This window comes from Clupea harengus, chromosome 18 (assembly GCF_900700415.2).
Source record: "Clupea harengus chromosome 18, Ch_v2.0.2, whole genome shotgun sequence".
NCBI lineage: Eukaryota > Metazoa > Chordata > Actinopteri > Clupeiformes > Clupeidae > Clupea > Clupea harengus.
Window position 1 is genome coordinate 7,432,591 of NC_045169.1, and position 23,695 is coordinate 7,456,285.

At 42.3% G+C, this 23,695-nt stretch overlaps 1 protein-coding gene across 1 annotated transcript; it reads right to left on the reverse strand.

Annotated features, from left to right (window-relative positions):
* Positions 1-11,195: 11,195 nt before the first annotated feature.
* On the reverse strand, positions 11,196-23,550 carry LOC105907135. The gene is made up of 26 exons (XM_042710517.1): positions 23,437-23,550; positions 23,141-23,232; positions 22,427-22,516; positions 22,166-22,290; positions 21,876-22,019; positions 21,358-21,426; positions 20,851-21,033; positions 20,636-20,732; positions 20,119-20,336; positions 18,971-19,124; positions 18,567-18,775; positions 18,323-18,440; positions 17,547-17,758; positions 17,276-17,393; positions 16,814-16,983; positions 16,402-16,499; positions 15,660-15,805; positions 15,262-15,295; positions 14,338-14,393; positions 14,030-14,229; positions 13,817-13,934; positions 13,482-13,651; positions 13,242-13,339; positions 12,960-13,090; positions 12,642-12,752; positions 11,196-11,297 (listed from the first exon to the last, which is right to left on the reverse strand). Exons 1-26 carry the CDS (start codon positions 23,448-23,450, stop codon positions 11,272-11,274), a joined length of 3,201 nt encoding a protein of 1,066 aa, XP_042566451.1. The 5' UTR covers positions 23,451-23,550; the 3' UTR covers positions 11,196-11,271.
* Positions 23,551-23,695: the final 145 nt, after the last annotated feature.

The window sequence follows — 23,695 nt, forward strand, 5'->3', positions numbered from 1 at the left end:
TTTGGAGAACCATGTCTGAACTTTAGCACTGGGGTTCTACTCTAACGATATCTCTTAGAATTATTCTTATCTCTTTAGAACTTACAGTCTTATCCTGTTCTGACACATCAACTACCCAATGCCCCTGATTATCTAAATTAACAGGCCATTCACACGGACGCGTTGGAATGCGTTGATCCGCCAAGGTTAACGGATCCCCATTCACTTTGAGTGGGGTGACGTTATCCTTTGCCGAACTGAATTGTGGCTCCGTTGGGTTCCGTTGCGTTGCGTTTCATGTGTTGTTTGCGGCAAGAGTTGCATTTTTTTGAGAGTCAACGTATGTGTCAGCCAATCAAATTGCCTTTCATGCATAACTGACAGCACAGGCGCTAGCCAATCAGATCCCGTATATGCTCTCGTCTAAGCTCAAAAAAAAGAGATGGCTGACCAAACTCCGTAGATGGTCGTATTTGTACCTAAAAGTTGTTTGTTTTACTTTTTTTTGCTTAGATTTTTTAAAAGTTACCGAGAAATAGACACTGTACAATGTAAAAACCCATTTATTGTAACTGAAAAATATGTCTGATAGGATTTGCGAGGTGTCTGAGCCACCTATGTAATGCTAGCATGCTACTACTCACAAGGTAAACAGCTTGCTAGTGGCGTGATTGGTTTGTTGACCTGTCAATCTCACTATAACGTCTCTGTTATCAACACAACCCCATGCGCCAGACTCCTCCTCCGCCATCCGTTGGATCAACGCATTCTAAGCCCGAATTATAGATCTGCGTCGGTGTCCGTCCGTTTTACGGATGGGCGGGGAAACAGATTCGGACGGATTCGGACGTACTGTTTTTGATTTATACTTCTTCGACGGCTGTGGGTGTTGAAAACAATTCACCGCCAGAACAGTGGGTGGAGCAGCGGTTTTTTGGTCACAGACGAGCTACTACGCGACCTCTTTGAGTGATACAATTTGTTGATTGTTTATCTCCCTCCTCCCAGCCGTCACGTCATCAAGAGCAACAGGTATAGTCACATGGGTCTTTGAGACACACTACATTACAATGAATAGTCTGTCTAACACTATATATTCACTTGAAAAGGCAAACTTATCTCCATCATGGTAGGTATTATTTGTGTGAAAAATAGTAGCAATCTATAACAAAATGATATGCTTATCTTACATACACTATAGAAACTATTAAAAACGATTCAATGAAATGAATACTATCTCATTTTCTTTGGTATTTTTTGTCATATTCAGATTTGTAATGATGATTGCTGGGTAATATGTATGCTGTTGTCCAATGTCAAGTCTCTATTTGATCATGTGACGAGACGATATGATAGTTTAGGCGCAACATCTGAACGTCAAGACCAACAAGCTGACTGGGCAAATAAATATCTGTGACAACGTGATTACAGGAGGCAAACTGGTATCAGGGAAGAAGTTAAAAATAAACTGTCATCTGGAGAGTTTAAAAGAATACAAAACGAGGAGGAATCTACTGTATGGAGATATTTCTGCTTAGTAGTCAACGCGGATTTATTAAACCTGGATGGTTGGGGGAGAGAGATGAACGTCAAAACCGACAAACTGGGCCAGAGGCAAAAGCACCTGCAAGCTGAAAACAACGGCTTTCAAACATAAGCGTGATAAGGCATTGAACATTCCATATTTAAATATCTTAATAAGTAGTCAAGTCAACGTGTCTGCCTCACGTGATGGAGAAGTTCGTTTTTGAGACTAAAATAAATCACATTTAGGATAATAGCCTTCTTGTGTGCGGGGATTTTTTTTATGTCCTAGCTGTGACAACGCGATTACAGGAGGCAAACTGGTATCAGGGAATAAGTTAAAAAATAAACTGTCATCTGGAGAGTTTAAAACAATACAAAACGAGGGGGAATCTACTGTATGGAGATATTTCTGCTTAGTAGTCAAGGCATTGAACATTCCATATTTAAATATCTTAATAAGTAGTCAAGTAAACGTGTTTGCTTCACATGCTTCTCCCCTGTACAAAAGCGTCGGCTAAATGACTAAATGTAAATGGATTAGACCTCGATTGTTGGACTATGTAGATCGTTTTATAACGAACTTTGTGCACTTAAAGTTTTTTAAAAAAGAAACTGTCATCTGGAGAGTTTAAAACGACACTCGAGGGGAAATTTACTGTAGGCCTATGGAGATATTTCTGTCGGATGGCATCATATGATATGCGGATTCTAATGAGGCTGTTTGATATGTCCAATGTAAGAAGTGTGAAGCTTTAATGAAATATGATTGATGCCATCCTCTTTCTCCACAACATGGATTAAACATCGATGGTTGGACTATGTAGATACTTTTATAAGGAATGTGTCCGTGTACTTACTTTTTTCAAGAATAAAGATAATCTTCAATGGTAAGACTTGTTTTATTCGCGCCTCTTCTGGTGTAGCATATAACGTGAGTTTTATTTAGGCATATCAGATGCATAGCGTGTGTAATGTGTAGGCCATTTCATTCCGTTCTTGCAATGTGAATAATTCATTTCAATATGCTTATATCCCTTTTGTGCGCGCTTGTGCGTTTAACGGGGCTTGTTTGTGTGAGCCAGTGCATTTATCATTCATCTGTTGATGCTCGAGTTTAATAAAGGCAGGCTATTCTTAAGAAACGTATGTAAATGTGTCAGTAGTATGAACAGTTGAGACATTGACTCATTGGGGTTCGGACTAAATATTTTACTTGCTGTCGGGCTGGGGTAGGGCTGGGACAAGTCAGCGCGATAAGGCATTGAACATTCCATATTTAACTTGGCATAGTCGCCCCATAATGCCGTGCGGCGGGCACATACTTTTCTCGATGTGATGCAGCGCATAGACATATATACATGTCTATGATGCAGCGCCCAACGATGTTCTTTAACAATGTTCCTTACTGTTCTAATTGCATGTCGTTGTTCTGTGTTGGGACGGAGTTTATACAGGTGTGTGACGGTAGCACAGTCTGTTCGTGATAACTTGTAGCAGGGCATAAAGCCCGTGCCATTTTGACATTGTATTGTGTTTAGTGTTTAATTAAAAGCCATAACAAATATTCCACACTTCCGTGATTTGTTACAATATCTTAATAAGTAGTGAAGTCAACGTGGATTCTATGGATTAAATTCATTTATTGACACATCTTTTCAGGACGGCCACAGCGCTTTAAAACGACGTGTTTATAAGTTACATTATTCAAAGATGGTAGATAAAAGGCGAGATAATCGCCAGGTGTAATAAGCCTACTTTCTCATTATGTGTGTGTGTTAGGGTTTGTAATGCAATGGTGTTGGCTGCAAGTTAACTCCACTTCACGTTAAGGTTAGCTTTTGTATATGAGCATTCATTTCAACTGTTCCATCATCTGAAATATCACGGTGTCGAAAAACAAACCTTTGATCTAAACAGAATATTCAGTATGGAATGGGAATATTTCAGAGCAGGGCTATCTTTTATCGCGTTTGACAAATATGCTCCGATTGCTGTGATGTCTCCTGTGAGAATGGGATAGTATTCTCTCCTATGAATTTGCGGTCATTTGAGCGTCCTTATAAGTGTTTCAGAAATATCTTCAGACCTCTTCTGTTATGTTTGTTCATAATCAACTAGAAGAAGCTTGTGAGACGGTCTACAGGCTATTCATAAAAAAACATACGTAAATGTGTCATTAGTATGAACAGTTGAGACATTGACTATGTCTGGTTGGATTCCGACAATATATTTGAATGGCTGTCTGGCTCGGGCACTACTCTGTCGGACGCAGGCCGGGCTCGGACAGAAATATTCGGCTGATCCACACTCTATAACAGAATAGGAACAGATAGGGAATGAAACAGGAAATGTGAGATTCCGGAAATGATGTCGTTAGGAAATGATTTCGTTAGCGGACCAATCACAGCCAAGGGGGTATCCGTCGCTATCCGTTCGTATCCGAAAAAGTTACAAAAATCGAGAGGTGCACGTCGGTGTCCGTCCAGCTCTCCGATGGGCTCGGATGGGCGTTCCACCACGGGGAAGGGTGTTGCCAAGGCGTGGCTATGTGTCCGGACGGACACCGACGCAGATCTATAATTCGGGCTTAACGCAACCGTGTGAGTGTGCCGTAAGTGTTCCCAGGTAATCTTGAAACACCTAATTTGGGTTTTGATTGGATGGACAAAAAAAGGGATTAATTAAATCAGGTGTGGTAAAACAGAGGCTGACAGAAATAATGGTAAGCTTTGGTGTCAGAGGTCCTTGAGGTATCTCTCAAAGCAAAGAATATGTTGTATTTCAATGAGCAATGAGTTTTGCCCCCCTCACACCCACCCACACCCACTTATATAAAATAATGTATTGTCTTATTCCAGACATTTACAGCATGTACAGAAGGATTGTAATTTAGGAGACCAAAGTGACATATAGTCATGTAAAAATAAAATAAAAAAATATTGGCACCCCTGCACTTCTGTCAGATAATGCACCACTTCTCCCAGAAAATTGTTGCAATGACAAATGCTTTGGTATTCACATGTTTATTTCTTTTGTTTGCATTGGAACAACACAAAAAATCTGAGAAAAAATGACAAATCTGACTTGATTCCACACAAAACTCCAAAAATGGAGTGGACAAAATTATTGGCACCCTCAACTTGATAGCACACCCTTTGGAAAAAAATAACTGAAATCAATCGCTTCCTGTAACCATGAATGAGTGTCTTACAACTCTCTACTGGAATTTTGGACCACTCTTCTTTTGCCAACTGCTGCAGGTCTCTCACATTTGAAGAGTGCCTTCTCCCAACTGCTGTTTTGAGATCAAGACACAGGTGTGCTATGGGATTAAGATCTGGACTCATCTCGGCCACTTTAGAACTCTCCAGTGCTTTGTCTTAACCATTTCAGGATGCTTTTTGAAGTGTTCTATGGGTCATTGTCCTGCTGAAAGACCCATGACCTCTGAAGGAGACCCAGCTTTCTGACACTGGGCCCTACATTGCACCCAAAAATTCTTTGGTAGTCCTCAGATTTCATGATGCCATGCACACAGTCAAGGCATCGGATTCCAGAAGCAGCAAAGCAACCCCAAAACATCGGCCCACCTCCACCATGTTTGACTGTAGGGACCGTGTTTTTTTCTTTGAAGGCCTCATTTTGTTTTCTGTAAACTGCTTTACCAAAAAGCTCTACTTTGGTCTCATCTGATCACAGGACGTTCTCCCAGAATGATTTTTGCTTCCCCAGGAAAGTTTTGACAAACTCCAGTCTGGCTTTTTTTATGTCTCTGTGTCAGCAGTGGGGACCTCCTGAGTCTCCTACCATAGCATCCCATTTCATTCAAATTGCAACGGATAGTGCGAGCTGACACTGTTGTACCCTGTGTCTGCAGGGCAGCTTGAATTTGTTTTGAAGTTGTTCTAGGTTTTTTATCCACCATTCAAACAATCCTTTGTTGCATTCTGTCATCAATTTTTCTCTTCCTTCCACATCCAGGGAGGTAAGTCACAATGCCATGGGCTGTAAACTTCTTGATGACACTGCGCACAGTGGACACAGGAACATTTAGATCTCCGGAGATGGACTTGTAGCCTTGAGATTGTCTATGCTTTTCTAAAATGTTGGTTCTCAAATCCTCAGACAATTCTTTGCTCTTCATTCTTTTCTCCATGCTCAGTGTGGTATACAGACACACAACACAAAGGTTGAGTCAACTTTGCTCCATTGAACTGGTTGCAAACAGTGTACATTTTGGCAGCTATTTTAGATTTAGTCTTAGTCTTTAGACGAAAATGCATATTAGTTTTAGTCACATTTAGTCATTTTTATCCTCCTTAGTTTTAGTCTACGAAAACTCAGAACATTTTAGTCTAGTTTAAGTCGACGAAGTCTCATTACATTTTAGTCTAGTTTTAGTCACATTTAAAAGTCCATCTTATAGCCACATTACACCCCTTTCCTTCCCTTCTCAGGCGCGGGGACCCCCTTTGTTGTGTCTACAACTGCATAATAGTCAAGCTTGCAGTACTTAAATTGTGGATGCAATTAGTCTCTAAGATACAGATCTCCTAGTATATGCCTACATTTACATTTCATTTACATTTAGTCATTTAGCAGACGCTTTTAGCCAAAGTGACGTACAAGGGAGAGAACAGTCAAGCTAAGAGCAATAAAAAGCATGGTGTAACAATAAATACTACTTTACATGAGAATTAGAAAACAACGACCTAGAAAAAAGGAAAAAGAAGTGCAGGAATGTAACTGCTGAAGTGCAAGTTAAGCGCTAGTCAGGTGCCAGTTAGGAAGGGAGGTGCTCTCTGAAGAGTTGGGTCTTCAAAAGCTTCTTGAAGGTAGAGAGGGACGCCCCTGCTCTGGTAGTACTAGGCAGTTCGTTCCACCAACGTGGAACTACAAATGAGAATAGTCTGGATTGCCGTGCTTGCACAGACGGCAGTGCCAAACGACGCTCACTAGACGAGCGCAGCGTCCTGGGTGTAAAATTTGCCCTTACAAGAGCATTCAGGTAGGTGTGAGCAGAACCAGCAAGCACTCTGTAGGCAAGCATAAGTGACTTGAACTTAATGCGAGCAGCTACTGGCAGCCAGTGGAGCTCAATGAGTAGCGGGGTGACGTGTGCCCTTTTCGGTTGGTTGAACACCAGACGCGCCACCGCGTTCTGGATCATCTGTAGTGGTTTCACCACGCAAGCTGGCAGGCCCGTTAGGAGGGCGTTGCAGTAGTCAAGGCGGGAACTCACCAAGCAGCTGGGTGGCATACTGGGTTAGGTACGGCCTGATTTTGCGGATGTTGTATAGCGCAAAGCGGCACAACCTAGAGACAGAGGCGATGTGGGCCGTGAAGGTCAGTTGGTCATGAATAATGACCCTGAGGTTTCTTGCTGTTTTGGATGAAACAAGAGATAAAGAGTCAGTATTGATATTGATGTTGTGGTGGATGACCTGTTTGGCTGGGAAGACCATCAGTTCCGTTTTGGCCAGGTTCAGCTGAAGGTGGTGATTTTTCATCCATGTGGATATATCAGCAAGACAGTCCGAGATCCGCGCCGAGGCCGTGGTGTCCTCAGGAGGGAAAGACAGAAACAGTTGAGTATCATCGGCATAACAGTGGTAGGAAAAACCATGCGAGCGGATGATAGGGCCCAACGAGGTGGTGTAAATGGCAAAGAGAAGTGGTCCCATCACCGAGCCTTGGGGCACCCCAGTGGTGAGGCGGTGAGGTACAGACAGCTGACCTTGCCATGACACGTTGAACGAGCGCCCAGTGAGGTAGGATTCAAATCAGGAGTGCGCATTGCCAGAAATGCCTACAGCTGAATTCCAATTAATTCAATGTAAATAATCATTTTAAGGCAATACTTAATTAACATTATTATCATTAAAATATAAGAGGATATCAAGTCTAGATTTTGAAGATTCAAATGATGTGATAGCACAATACAACTACTATGCCTACCCAGTGTTGCCAACTTAGCAACTTTGTCGCTATATCTGGCGACTTTCCAGACCCCCTTGGCGACTTTATTAGCAAAAAGCGACTAGCGACAAATCTAGCGACTTTTTTCTGTCAATTGGTTGATTATTGTGTTGATAAAGCACTGAAAAAGCATCTCACATATCCCGTTTTGCAGTTCACGTTACAACCGATCTCACGAGAGATGAGTACAGCGAGGGCTGTCGTTGTCTCCTCTCCACTCACACAGCGCCTGCGCGGCCAGTCTGACTAGTAGATAGCAGCAAAATATTAGAGCTTTGTATTCGCGGGCAAAATATTAGAACTTTGTATTCACGCGCAAATTGTACCTCTCCCAGAATCGCATAATGTGCGCATGCGCAGCTTATTTGCATATTATGCAAATTAGTTGATTACGTCATCTAGCGACTTCTGGCGACTTTTGGGAGAGCTAACAGCTACTTTCCTCACAGAAAAGTTGGCAACACTGTGCCTACCTGGCCTTAGAGTTAAATCAACCACATATCCTCCATATGAATTGCTGTGCAATCTGATAACCAACAGATTTAGCTAGACGGATAGTTTTCAGAGTTAAAAGTGGTGCCAATGATAATAAAAAATTGCATAAATAGACAAGGATATGTAATTTCTTGTTTAATGTCATGCGTGGCCTGTCCTATAGTCCATTCTGCAATGCGTTTACTAGCTAGTATAACTTAGCTATACTACCTCATAGTTAGCTAACGTTAGCTAGCTCAACGTTTTGGAACTCATTTGCCAAGCCAAACGGGAGGTTTCAACTGAAAATGATTCGCTAGTTTTCCAAGCTGACACAACCTATACACTCGACTGCCCCTTTGAAGTTAACTTAACGTTGGCTAATATATTCTAATAACTAGTTAACATTAGCTAATTATCATTGACAGTTACTAGCTAATTTACCTTGGCATAAATGGCACGGTTGTCTTGTGCGCTTTCAGGTGGCTCTTGATGTGTTCTTCCCACCTATTTTGAAAACACAAGGTTTCTCTCCTGTTATTGCGGTGCATTGTGTTTTATTTTCTGTCAAGTTATAATTAAAGACTGTCCAGATATCTATTCTTCTTTTTCTTCCAGTACCGAGTGCTTGAACTTGAGCCATCATATAACGTTTGTTAGGGCATCACTTGCATGTCTGTGCATCTCAGGGAGTGGAGGAGGGATAGATACAGAACCGGGCAACATTCAAACAATGATGTTTAGAAAAAACAAATTGTGACTTAGTCAACCACCAACATTTTCGTCTCGTCTCGTCTCGCAAATGTGACTTCTATATTACCAGCATCTGTGACTTGCCACAGGTGAGTTTAAATACAAATGGAGCATTACATGCTTGAAATACAATTATTTCTTACAATTTTGAAAAGGTGCCAATAATTTTGTCCAGTCCACTTTTGGAGATTTGTGTGGAATCATGTCCGATTTGGCTTTTCTTCTCTGCTTTTTTGGGGTTGTTCCAATGCAAACAATATAAATCAACATGTGAATACCAAAGCATTTGTAATTGCAACAATTTTCTGGGAGAAGTGGTACATTATTTGACAGAAGTGCACGGGTGCCAATATTTTTGTCCATGACTGTATACAGGGCTGTAGTGGTAAAATTAGAGGTGGGTAAACTATGAATTTTGTGATCAGACCGACCTCGACGCGAAGCAACGCAACACAAAGCGTTGCGACTCTGTAAGGCTGTCCTGGCTATATTCCATTATGTTATCAGTTCAAGTCATATTAAATCAATGACAATGATTACATGTGTTTGTAGTTTATTCAATTTCAAGAAAACAGTAAAGAAAAGTATGTGTAGGCCTCACAACAATGAAGGGGCTGGAGGGGGAGACAAAAGAAAGGACCTCTATAGGACCTACAAAAAAATGAAAGGCCTCTGGAAACAGGCCCTGAGTGTTACAGCTGAAAAGTATAATTTAAAAAGAAACCATGCTGCAATTAAACACTTCCCCTGTTCTTTAACCATTGGAGAAACATCCAATGTCAACACAACACAACAACACAATTGCTATATTAAGACGTACGGGCAGGGGAGGCTGTGCCTCATCTCAGATTGCGCAATCCCTCACAAACTGGGTTGAGCGCATGCGTAGAACCTTCTTAGTATTGCTGATCTGACATAAAAAAAAAAATCACGGAGATGAGGCAAACAGTACCTCTGCCTCACCTGTCGGGTTTATGCTTGTTCTGCTGTTTCTTTTCTGCTACACTTATATTTGACCTTGACCGCGAAAATGGAAGATTCTATAGCTAAGCTAAAACATTTCACGTAGCAATTCACTTAGCTATGTCTAACTGGTTTGCAAAGAATCTGTCTACCATTTTCAATGAATTAGCCCAGGGGTTTTCAACTGGTTTTGTCCCAGGGACCACCATTCTGACTAGAAAGTAATTTGCGGCCCACTGATGTACCTGCACGCGCGTGCATGTTTGTAACCGCCACCACGCCCCCTCCCCCAGCACAGATATTCTGCCTATAACACTTAAATATGTGAAATTATCAGGGTACATCGCCAGCCGCCGCCACGTCCCCTCCCCCTGCACAGATATTCTGCCTATAACACTTAAATATGTGCAGTTATCAGGGTAGATCACTAACCGCCGTCGCCACGCCCCCTCCCCCGCGCACATATTCGGCCTGTAGCACTTGTCAGTGTAATTTCTTCCATGTTTTTCACGATATTTAAGTGTAATCTTGAAATGTGTTGAAATATCAAAGCGAATTTATAAAAATAAATAAAAAATCAAAGGTGAACTGATCAACATAGGCTCATGTCGCGGACCCCCGGTTGAAAACCCCTGAATTAGCCTAATCTACAGCGATATGCGTGATGATAATTACTCATGCATCTTCAATTGCTGAAATAATTGACGTTTTATTAGGCCTATTTAGATGGCACCGGGAAGGCTGGCTTGTTACCTGCATCATCGTATTTGCAAGCACGTTATTAATAGAGTTTGTCCCTGTCTTAATGCGATGTTGTCCGAACCAAAACAACGTTTAAAAACGTGAATTGATCTTCTTCAGTCTTACTTTGTACTTGAGGCCTTTTGCGGGCATCTGTGGGAGTGGGAGCACTGATGGTCTCTTCAAAAATCGCCTGATATCCATGGCTAATTAATCCATTCCGAACAGGTAGGCAGGCAGGCTAATCCACAACGTGTATGTTTTTACATACTTCCTGGATCCTGATTGGTGTCGCCGCCGTAGCCAAGGCACCGATTGGAGGGTCACAGACCATAATACAGCGCATATGAAAATGATTCAGACTACAGCGTTTATATGTTCAACAATTTGAAATTTAGGTGTTTTAAAATGACACCAAATTTATTTCTGATTATTCCAACTGCAGAATACAAGGCCAGGGAACTTTGAGGTGCGTAAACGCCACTTACAGGTGCGTAAACGATATTTAGAGGTGCGTAAACGCCATTTCCAAAATTCCAGAGGTGCGTAAACGGCGTTTACGTGCGTTTACCCTCCACTACAGCCCTGACTGTATATACACATTATTCAAATACTTATGAATTCAAATTCAATTATTCAGGAGTGGGCTTGTGTTCCCATGCAGGATATCAGTATCTGCTGGTTTATACCATGGAAATCAGTAATGAATCAACACATTTTAGTTCATATGGACTTACGATCCATTGTGATTTATTTTCAAATAATAAATAATGAGAAAATTGTTGATTGAATTTGTTTATTTCAAACAGAACATTGTCTTTGCGGCAGCAAGTTATATGCCCAGCGCAGAGACGATCACAAGGGCCGGCACATAGAAGCACCTGAGGAGCAACACACAACAAGTTAATGACCATAATATTTGTGAGGGAGATGAACTGAAAGGCAATTTTACACCTGATATGTAGCCTAATACCTAGGGATGGATTACCGAACTGGCCTACCGGGCCCAGGCCCAGGGGCCCATGAGCTCAGGGGGCCCATAAGCCAGAGCCTCTGCGTGAAGTCGCTGTTATGTATCTCTTATTTGTGGTTGGAAAAGGTGTATTTTGTTCATTTGCTAATGGCTTTAATTGAGTGTTCCTGTGCTGTTTTAGAAAAAGTATATGTGCACCAGGGGCGTAACTATAGACAATGCAGCCTGCGCGGAAGGTTCTTAGGCAAAGCAGACCCTGCTTTCTTACTTTTCTCGTACACATGAATGTCAAAGTGTTGCTAGTTTAATGCGACAGCGATCAAGGATGATTTTTTTTTGGACTGCTAAGGATACCTTATGCTATATATCCCCTCAAAATGGCTAACCTGTCTGTCATGGTTTTCATCATTTTTAGGGGGAAATCGTCAGTAGCAATCTATAACACAATTATATGCTTATCGTACATACACTATAGAAACTATTAAAAAGCCGATTCAATTAAATAAATAATTTCTTATTTTCTTATTTTTGTCATATACAGATATGTAATGATGATTGCTGGGTAATATGTATCTTGTTGTCCAATGTCAAGTCTCTATTTGATCATGTGACGAGACGATACGATATAGCTAGTTTAGGCGCAGAATCTGAACGTCAAGACCTACAAGCTGACTGAGCACAGCCAGAGGCACAGTACACCTGCCGAACGACGCCTTTCAAACATAAAATTGGTGATGCATGATTTGCTTTTTCAATGGACAGGATAGCCAGCCCATTCAGCCTCTCCTGCCCCATGCTGCCCCTCAGGTAGGTCTTAATCAGTTTCAATTTGGAAAAGAATCACTCGGCTGTTGCCCTGTCACATGTAATACAATACACACAATAGCAGGGCAGTGCACACCTCACCGAAGGTGGATGTTACGGAGTAAACTTTGACCTGCTTACTTTCCCAATATAATAGCCAAAGTTTCTAATTAGACCGGAAAATCCAACACATTGTTGGTGAAATATATATATACGCCTAATGGTGTTTGTGTGTGCGTGCGTGTTTTGCGAGCCCACAATTTCTTTTTCGCGAGGGGGGGGGGGGGGGGGGCTTTAACATGTCCAGGCCCAGGGGCCCTTGGTTTCTTAATCCGTCCATGCTAATACCTCAAAGATAATATTACTCAGGAAGCATATGATTAATGGCTCACCGAGTCCCAGCCCAAACCTCATTAGCAGCACTTGGAATGTGCCGTATTCTCCTCACCTTTGGGTTCTGCGGCGACATCATCCTGCATGAGCTGCTGTGCCTGTGGGACTGCAGCCTTGGCCCTCACAATGCCAATGAAATCACTGCCAACAGCCTTAAACCTGCTTCCTGTTCTCATGTGTGTGCAAGTGTGAGTGTGTAGGTGTGAGTGAGTGAAAGAGTATGTGAGAGAAAAAGAAAGGAGAGAGAGAGAGCGAGAGAGATGATTATCCATGAATTGACAGGACAGAGAGGCAGCCAACATTTTCTGTTTTGACATAAAGTATGTGCTCCAATAGAACATGTTGCCCTTCAGTCTTTCATACCACAGCTTACGTATTCTAGTCTTGTCTTGCCGCATCTCAACGATGGAGCCCCTGCCAGGTGTCAGAAGGCTGTTGCGCGGTATGCTGTCCACAGGAAGAATGGAGATGGGGGTAGCACGGTAATGGCAACGAACAGTCAGCCTGTAAATCACAGGAGCTTTAAGGTCAAGAACACAAACAACTAGTACCTTAGTATTGTTAGCTAAAGTTCTTGTTCTTGTGTGTCAAACTCCAAGATCATAGAGACAGTTATAATACTGCCAAATAGCATAGCATTTTCTAATTGTTTTACCTGAAGGCAGAGTCTCTGGTGATGATGGGTTGTCTCGCTGGGAAAAGCTCTCGCAGTAAAACAACCTCATTCTCATAGGTCACATAGTTTGCATCAATCTGAACAATTAAAAACAAAAACAAACAATGATCAAAAGAGTTTGTAGAGGTGGGTTCTCAGCCTTTGTTATGTATGTGTGTAAGTGGGGTTAAGTGCCTGTGTGCAGCCATTATTCAGTGCATTTAGGTTTCAGGAACCCACCCTGCTCTTAGTCCCACAGGTGTCCACTGTGAAGACGAAGAGCATCCGATTGTTGTCCGTCTCCTCTGGTCGACACCTGCTATCCAGGAGGGAGGTCCTGTTGGGGTGCATCCGAGGTCGGACCATGGCTGTGCTCGTCACTACACTGACCACTCCCTCAGGGCCACACACTGCGGGGCAACAGAAAAAGCTTGGGTTGGTTGACAACATTACAAAAATTTCACATGTGAAATAAACAATATTCTTAAAAAAAAATGTCTCCATCCCCTTCAAAATGATAACCGAATGCATTCTTCAAACCTGATTACAGGTGTCACTTTGATAAAGAAATGTACCTATGAGTTCATGGGTTTTGAAGAGACATCGCTGAACTTTAGTCACTGAAATATTCAGGGTCTCAGTGTCTCTGAAGATTACTTCAAAACTCGCATAGAAGTGCTTGAGGTTGATGTCCTGGTGCACAGTGATTAAACCAGTAAAACATTAAGCAAGATGGGAAATCATAGCCAATTCATTGGAAGTTTGAAATCTAAAACCTTGCTCAGTACCTCGTATCTGTAACCAACAGAAAATAACGGGACCTCCAGGGTCATGTGCTTAGCGGTGTTTCGCATGATGTAACCGCGAATCATGGCCATTCGCTGCGTCAGGGGAAGGCTGCCAATCTCCCACTGGACGTCCATTCCCGAATGTTCCATGGAGAATAACATACTTGCCTCCTTGCATTCTGCGGTCACCTTAAGAGGGACTCGATAAGAGAAAAATAGATGCGGACTATAACAGTTTGCCACAAAAAAAGTGTAAAAAATTAAGTGACTGTGTCAAACATTTTCTGCTGGTTAGTTTTGACTCTTACCCTGCTTTTGGTTTGCTTCAATATATTTGCTTAGCAATAAAAGGATAGCGAAATATCTGGAGGAGAAAGCGTTCCATTACCAAAGGTTAATTAGGCTGCGCCGCCTTACCCAAAGTTATCTTAAATAATTTCTCAAAATCACACTCACCTTAGCAAACTGCTAATCGTCATTGATTCCAATATTTATTTTCGTCTAATACACTATAATCCAACTTGTGTTTTCGTCTAATATAAAGTCTTAAAGTCACTACAACAGGAACGACTCGTGTTGTAACATCTAAAAAATGTATATCCGCATGACTTTGAAGTAAAAGAGGTTCATGCGTCCGTCAGCGACCAACGACAGGAGGGGGTCTGTAAACTCCTGTGAATGATTTGGATCATCAGGGGGAAATGAGTGATGTGAAATGAGTGATTTCATGACGTGATATGTAACAAATGGTTGTAGTTACATCAGAATCGGCCTTGCTAGGTCCAGGATGATTTTAAACAGTAGATGGCGTATTGAGCTTTTTTTAACTCCTAAAATGCCGATTTTGATAAAAGTGGAAATGTTGTCAATAGTAAAACCAGAATTGATATGTTTCATCAGTTCAATCATATCATTTAGATTACAGCTAAAAAAAAAAAAATTAAAAAAAAAACTCTTTTAGGGTGCCCTTCCTCTTTATTATCGATTCAGTAACCAATACAATATGAGACACTGTTTCGTTGTGAGGTATTTATTACGTAAGCAATGTTAATCTCATAGTTGAGAAATATCACACTCATTATAAGAAAATATTGTAATTATATTACTGGTGTTAATTCTATTAACCACAGATGTGGCCAAGACCGCCAGGTATTTGTTTTGTTCTCTGAGGAACCGTGGCTCTGCTGCAGCCTGCTCCTCAAGGACAAGCACTCCTCAGGCACAGCGCTGACTCGAGGAGCAATGTGTGTTTATCATTCCTGGGACCTATAAGCATGAAACAAACAACACAGAAAATATCATAGCACATTCTATACATTTCTCAGAGCTATTTGTTATCCGTATAGTGCATGTTCTGGGGGATGACCACCGTGTCAATGACCTCCATTTTCTTCTCTGTGAACTTAGACCCCCGTCATCCATAGCCTACTCCTACATGTCAGATGTGATGTGATGTGATGTGAATAATAAGCACCTTATGCAGTGGTGAATTTACTGTCAGTCCTTCCAGCCATACAAGCCCCTTGGTGTTCTTAAACCTGGCAAGCATGAGAAGCATATTTGAACAACAAATAATTTATCATAAATTGAAGAACTTGACTAAACTGATTCCAAAGAAGCGTACACTGACCTCTAACAAAGGGTCGCCGCGGAAACCTACGCTTGGATCTGCGTCCTCTCTTGCGTGGCAGTGGCAGGGAAACTGAGGTGTCTGTTGGATGCCGGAAAGAGACTCGGAAAGTTTGATTTGCTGGGAAGCGGCATTGAACGGTCAGCCTTAGGAAAGGTGGAATATATTTTAAAAAGGGAGATGGAAGTTGGTACCAGTGCAATTAGTGGGGTCTGGGAGTGAGTCGTTAGACAATGAGAGTGGTTTACAGAGAAGTGTATGAACAGTGTACAGAGATTGTAAAACATAGCCTTACTGAAATATTGATGAGAAAAATGAATGTTTGGAAAATTAATATAAAGTGTAACTGCACCCTGAAATAAGTTTGAGCTGTAAACTCAATGCTGGTGTTAAATTTGAAGAAAAAAAATGGCATTTTATGGGTTGAAAATGGCTCAACACACCGTCTACTCATTAAAATCATTCTGAACCTTCCAAGGCCGATGCTGACAGAGTCAACCGCTTGGGACTTGAAATGAAATAGTTGGCCCACGTCCCCTATCCCCGCCCGAGTCTCATTTTCACTTGCTGATCGGGACTCATCACAGGAGTTGACGCCCCCCCCTCTGCCCTGCCCCCCCCCCACCCCCCCTCTCTCTAGCCCCTTGCCCACTGTTTAGCATTTTGCAAATTGATACACTGGATGCACCTCAGATCTGGGAGTGGAGTTACATTTTAATAAAAGTCTTGGGAGAGAGTTCACCTGTAGGGGGAGTATCTGTGAATGACGGGCTCAGCCGTGGGTTGGAGATCGTGGGGGTACACCACTTGGTTCTCATACACCAGGTAATCTCCATCCACCTGGGGATAAGCAGGAGGAACAATGAACAGGAACTTCATGTAGCTTGGGAGCCAAGTGTTTGCTGACATTCTTGGACTCGTGTGAGCATCATATTGTTTGTATGCCACATATTTGATGATTTTTGAATGATTTATTGGTGGAAATGTTGGATGTTGGAAATGGCAAACAAATCTTGTGGCATGAAGAGTACACATCCATGATTGAATTCAACTGAAACCAAACAAACCAAATTAGCTGTGCATATGTCAATCTCTCTCTGTGTGTGTGTGCGTGTGTGTGTGTGGGCATGAGAGACTGAGAGGGATGAGCTTACAGTCTGAGTGGTACCACATGAATCGAGGGTGAAGTTGAACAGAGCCCTGGTGCTGTCTGTTTGATTGGGTCCACAGGATGGATCCATTAGGGTGACGCTGTTCGGTGGGGTAAGGGGAAGGGTGCGGGACGTATCCACGACAACCACCATTCTCCCCTCGGGAAGACACACTAGGGACAGATAGAACTCTTTGAACTTAATGCTTCACAGTCAACAATTTAAATTTAAAATAAGTTAAAGGTGAGTTGAGTGTTTGTGTAAAGTTGGTGTGTGTATGTATGTGTGTATGTATGTATGTATGTATGTATGTATGTATGTATGTATGTATGTATGTATGTATGTATGTATGTATGTATGTATGTATGTATGTATGTATGTATGTATGTATGTATATGTGTGTGTGTGTGTGTGTGTGTGTGTGTGTGTGTGTGTGTGTGTGTGTAAAAAAAGAGCAAGAGTTACCCTGAAGATCTCGGACAGGGAAGCTGCAACGCTGCGTTATGTTGTGCTGCACCTGGACTGCATCCAGTTCAACTACACTCATGTCTACCTTTGCAACTACACCCTGAAGTGTCAGGTTCTGAACAGAGACAGTTTGAAGTGATCAGAAATACAAAAATGATTAATGGTACTTAAAAGAAAGAGGAATGTTAAAGGCTAGTCACTTGGTCATCGAAGCTTTGACAACCATGAATCACTTCAACGTCAGTTTAAGCAGATGAGCCTGCCATACCTCATAGGTCATCCCGGGGGCATAGAGAGGAAGCTCAACACCGAGGTAATCCTCCTCCAGCTCCAGCCGGAAGTCTCCCAGCTCCACCAGCTCCCAGTCCAGCTGCCGGTCCCCCACATACAACTCCCACGGCCGCCCCCTGGTGCCATAGTGAAGCAGGACCTGCACCCCGCTCTCAGTGCACCCCCCCTCCAGCCACGGACCTGTGTCTGCTGGGGCAGGAGGGAGGACAAAACAGCTGCAGCGTGCCAGTTATTTAAGACAGCAGGGGCAACGTTCAGGAACAAGTTCATCACACGCACGCACATGCACGGGCACACACACACACACACACACACACACACACACACACACATGCACGGGCACACACACACACACACACACACACACACATGCACGGGCACACACACACACACACACACACACACACACACACACACACACACACACACACACACATGCACGGGCACACACACACACCCTGATTCATGTAAGGTAGAGGTGACCATTGCTTAGTTTTTGTTGTTGATACTATTACCTAATTCAAGTTAAATCACTCTCATGAGTTCAATTGAGTCTGATACAACCATTAATAGCCCCTTTAAGATGCAATGCTGTGGTGTTCATCACAAGACATAAGAATGATTCAACACAACTGATTCTGCATCAAGTCCTTCAGAAACATCTCGGTATAGGGAAAAAGGTTAATTACGTTATGCCGAAGTAAGCACTACATGTGAACAGGGCCAACAATGAAGAGGGCATGGCTGAGTTACCTGCCTCCTTCACGTCACAGACTACGGTGGCGCTGTAGTTGAACTCCTCAGCGCTGGGCGAGAGACTGAGGGTGAGGACGAACGCCAGGCTCAGCCTCCTGTACCCTCCTCTCATGCGCTGGTATGGAAGAGGATTGGTGAGGAACATGGTGAAACGCCACACCATCCCAGAGACCAATATAGATTGGTGACTATGTCTGACAGAAAGGACATGAATTCTATATCTATAACTCCCCCATCTCACCTTCTGGGATATAGAAGGGTTTGAGAAAGGCACTCTTAATTGATAAATGTAGCTCCCATTCTTTAAGTGGACCTGACAGACATGGAGGGCCTGTTTTTGTGCGTCTGGCCATGCCACAGGTTCTCCTCCTATGGACAACTTCTTAAGGGACATCTCCCATGGGAACACACCCACAGTGATGGAAAACGTCTTCTCAGAGCACACGGTGTCTGTGTGAGAAACAACAGGTAAGCTAAGCTAAAGCTTCAATGTATGCATCGTTTACAGCAATCTAGAGTGAAAACACAGGGGCTCAAAGTATTCTGACAATGACTGGTTTTAGTTGACAGTGACAAGAGAGGTTAATGCTGATCGTCAATACTCCTTTAACTGAAAAATCCACGAAATAACAGGATGATACTAACCGTTGATGAGTATTGGTGTGTGGGGTAGGTAGGGGGAGAGGAGATGTCTGAATGTGCGGTGTTGAGTAAGAGGCCAAAGGTCATCCTGCCACTCAAGCATGAAAAAAAGGTCCAGAGAAACAGCCTTGGAGAGCTGTCCATTCACTCCAGCACCCTGGCAGAGAGAATCACAACAATAACAATGTTTTATGAAATCAAATGAATTATTTTCACATGAATTATTTACTTCTTTTAGTTAATCCATTAGTCACCTTGTACAGCAAAGGTATATTGTTTAATTTGCACTTTTACTTCCTATGAATTGTTCCCTTGACTTTAGTTTTACTATTATATGAAGGTTTTAGAGCCCTACACTCAAAACAACGGGGACCAACAACACGGTTTGACTGCAGTGTTTTAAAACCAGAACATACCCAGTTTAACCCTCCTATTATGTTTGGGGTCAATTTGACCCCATTCAATGTTTAACGTCCCTAAATAAATATTGACATTTTAACATGATATGTTTTCACGCATAGGTGTTGTTTGGGGTCAATTTGACCCCAGGCTGTTTTAATTGTATAAAATATATAAGAAATATCAACCTTTTTCATCACATTGTTACTATTCCTGATAACAGAGATGTTTTTTTTATTCCAAATGTTATAGATAACAACAATATGTACTAATATAAAGCCATAAAACACCAGAAGGATATCTCTTTCCAATTTTAGGTCAAACAGTGAGATTTTATGGTGATCTGCATATTTCTCCATAGTTGTGTAACATGTATTCTGGATGTATAAGAGGGGTGGGTGGGGGTATTATTTTATTTAAAGGGCTATTTAGGTAGTCAACAAACAAACCTAAAGTACCTGACACATAAACTTGGGTAAACATTTTTTATTATAATAATGTTTTGGAGGTTTAAATTGCTGGGGTCAAATTGACTCCAAGCATAAAAGATGTTAGTAAATTTGAAGGTAATAGGAGGGTTAACTCATTCAGTTGAACTTTAAAGCCCGTAATTAACAGAACCAGGTGTGTGTTCAGTTAGCATATTCTTGACCAGTCAGTGACGTAAACCATACATTGCTTTTGGGCCCAAGGAGCAGGTTTTGGCACTGCAGAACACAGAAGAACACAGACGACCTTATTGACCTTCTTACCCGAGTGTGTGTTCCCTCTGCACCAAATGGAATCCTGACCTGCAGCACTCTGTCATTTGTAGTGACCTTGTAGCCACGCTCACGGACCGCACACTCACTCAGGGCTTGCCCGTCAACCCCAAGCCTCATGCTGTTGTGATTAAATGCTCCGTGCACCAGTAGGCTGAGAATTAGGGGAGACGACCACACCAGATGTTCCCCTTCCACCACAGCATCATCTGGGAGAGAGGGGGAGAGAGAGAGAGAGAGAGAGAGAGAGAGAGAGAGAAAGAGAACAAGCGTGATAGCGAGAGAGAGAAAGAAGGACAGAGACGTTACCATTTACATGTACTGCCACAAGGTGGCACCCAGCACCACAACAGCTCGAGAGGTTTACATCCACAATGTAGATTAAAGATGGTGGATGGTACCGATAGAGTGGGATAGTTGAGGGGGGTTACAGTTGGGGGGGGAGGGGGGGGGGTTACAGTTATTATAAAAAGACTGAAGAAGAAAAAAACCTAAAATAAGTCATTACTCATTATGCATGCTCCTGAGACATCAATCGCTGTGAGAAGCCCTTGCCTCTGGACCAGAATGACAGCACTGACTGCCTCCACCAACACTCCCTTGTCCTAAGTATCAGACACATGAGAGACACGTCAGTGGTTACATGGTAGTATGAGTGTGGTGATGGATGATATATATATTACACACACTGTATATATATACACAGAAGAGTTCTGCTCTGACCATGAGTCTGTAAGACTGGGGAGAAGAGTAAGCACAGCGGAGTACAACACGGGTGTCTGTGACGTTAATGATGTATCCTAATGACAGGACCTCCCCCACAGACCAGGGTTGTCCCTGGACAACTCCAAGCCTGTAGAACACCACCATGCCTTCTTGTTTCAGCTGCTCCTTCTCCTCAGATGACTGACAGAGAGAGAGAGAAAAGAAAGAAAGATCAACAATCAGTGAGTGATGGAGAGATATTGACAAGAAGTGGGGAAGAGGGCAAAAGGGAGGGAGAGAGAGGAAGTGGATGTCTCAAGGATCATGACAACAGGGAAATCAGACACATCTTAAGGCACACAAAGAAGGAAATGAAAGTGAAAATCACAGAGGACGACAGCTTTCAGTTCCATTAACACCAGCCAAATCTTGAGTTGCAACAGCTTGTTTATCGCCTTATGTTTAAATTGTTTGTTCAATCACTTTCATATTGTAATGAATCCACAATATTGTACTTATACAAACCATAGGGGGAGTATCCATCCACTTCATGCTATAGTTTTGAGGAACTGGGATCTGTGGCTTGATGGAAACCTAGGAATACAAAAATTAACAACACTTGAAATACAACTTTAAGGCCAAGGAGTCAGGAGTTAAAGGAGCAGGTGATAACATGTTAATGATAAGTGTCAACAACTTAAGTGTCACATTGCTTCAACTTTAAGTTATTTACTTATACATAATCATTATTATTAATTTGCCTATTGATCTAATTAATAAATGAGTTGCATCTGGAGTGCCAACGCTGATAAATACTGATTAAAAAGGAACACCAGCTTATTGTTTATAAAAGCATAAGGAAGATCAAAATGCCAGGAACACTTGAAGGACAACATCCATAACACTTTTCAGTGTTTCCAAGACAAACTAAGGAACCCCCCCCCAAAGTTCATGTTTTTTGGATGGAGTGAATAGGGAATCATGTACTCTGTACTTTCTACTTCAGACCAAAGAGAAATCGCCATTCCTCCCCTTTCCCTAACCTCCATGTAGTTTGCCTCACAGATGACTTCTCGTGGGCTCCAGGACTGAGGCAGGAGGCAGTGCAGGAGTAAAGGGTAGGCTCTCACCCCCCCACCTGCCTTCCCGTTCACAAACCACACCTGCAGCCGGAACTCAGAGTCCGCCTACAGAACAGCACAAAGCACAGACGTCGTCAACAAACGATGAAAAACATGGAGAAACGCATCCAAATCTAAAGTGTTTCAAGTTATTTTCATACAGTACACATCATACTGTGTTGATGTACTTTGCAACTGAAGTGGAGAGTCACCTTATTGTCCACATAGCAGGCCAGGTATGACGCACGGAACACCAGGTTTCCATGGTGATCGAACAGAATGGTGTAGCCACATTCAGTAGCTCGCTGTCTAGATAGGAAGTGTATGCCAGTGCCATCTGTGACACACAAAATTATTTCACATGAAAATCTCTCTGAATCTCTTATAGTGGTGATCTGATATTGCAGATGTTGTCACAGCAAGCCTAGCGGATTAAGTCAACAGCATAGAGGAAGGTCAAGGTCATTGATTACCTTCAATATCAAAGCGCACCATGTGCCCTAGGAAGCTGGACTTGATGGACAGCCAGAAATTGCGTTCATGACACCCAGCTACAAAGGTCCCTAATACATAAAACAGGAATAAAATGGGAGCAAAATCAGAACCCACACCATAATACATTAACAGCATAGGCGTCCACCAGGTTGTGACCAGGTTAGTCATCTAAGACCCTAGACCCGAGGTGCCTTCACGCTCGGCTGAAAGCTGTCTGGGAGTCTAAGAATAACCAGGGAGGGAATCACAACAGGTGGGAGGATCCGGAGTTCTTGTTCTTCTTGTGACCACTGGTTGATGTCATCACCAACCACCAGCTGGTGAATCATCACCAACCACAACAGAAAACACCAGATTCTCCACCAGTGATGTAGACTTGACTTTGTCTCAGACATGAGTAACAACACTACAGCTTTTTTCTGCTCTTGAACAATATGAAGGTATTGCTGCCAGATTTTTGTTTTCGGCAACTCTACCCCTTGTCTGATTAAGACTTCCTGTAAACATGGCAGTATATAGGCTGGTGCATCTATTAAAAACATTCATATAATCATTGATAATGACTCATTAGTTCATATCAGCTGTGCCTTTCTGACAAATTTTCTGTGTCTGAATATAGACACAGGGCATTTACTGGAAGTTCTTGAGTCCACGACTGTGAATGTGTGCTGGTTATGCATTTGTGAGCTTACCCAATGGAGGGGTGCTGGATGAACCAGGGGTGCTGGATGAACCAGGGATCTGATTCACAGAGAGCACGAAGAGACCAAGGAGCACAAGAGCCCTGTTTTGAAAAATAAATTAAAATAATAATAAATGTGAATAAAAGGAATGAATTGGTCCTAAATTGAAACTTAGTTTTAGGACTTCTATAATTTAAAAAAGGCCTAAGTCTACTGCCTACAGAACTGCTTATCAGTGCAATCCAATCCAATTGGTAATTCAGTCAAACTACAAGTCTTAAGATCATCTTTTTTCTCCAACTCACCTCATGTTTATCATCGACTGATAGAGGCCAAGGTTTATGACTGGAAAAATCCCAAAAGTCGGTTTTGTTCTTAGACGTGTATTATGAAACTTGAGTTGTTTCTACGTTTTTTTTTCTTTCTTTCTTTAAATCTTTTTGGCAATTTATCAGACGTTTTGACTGTCTTCCTGTTCGTATATGGTTCCATTTTGATTGCATCCGACTGGCACACCTGGTGTATAATTGCCGCCACAGGTCAACCTAGCCTAATTGACAAAAG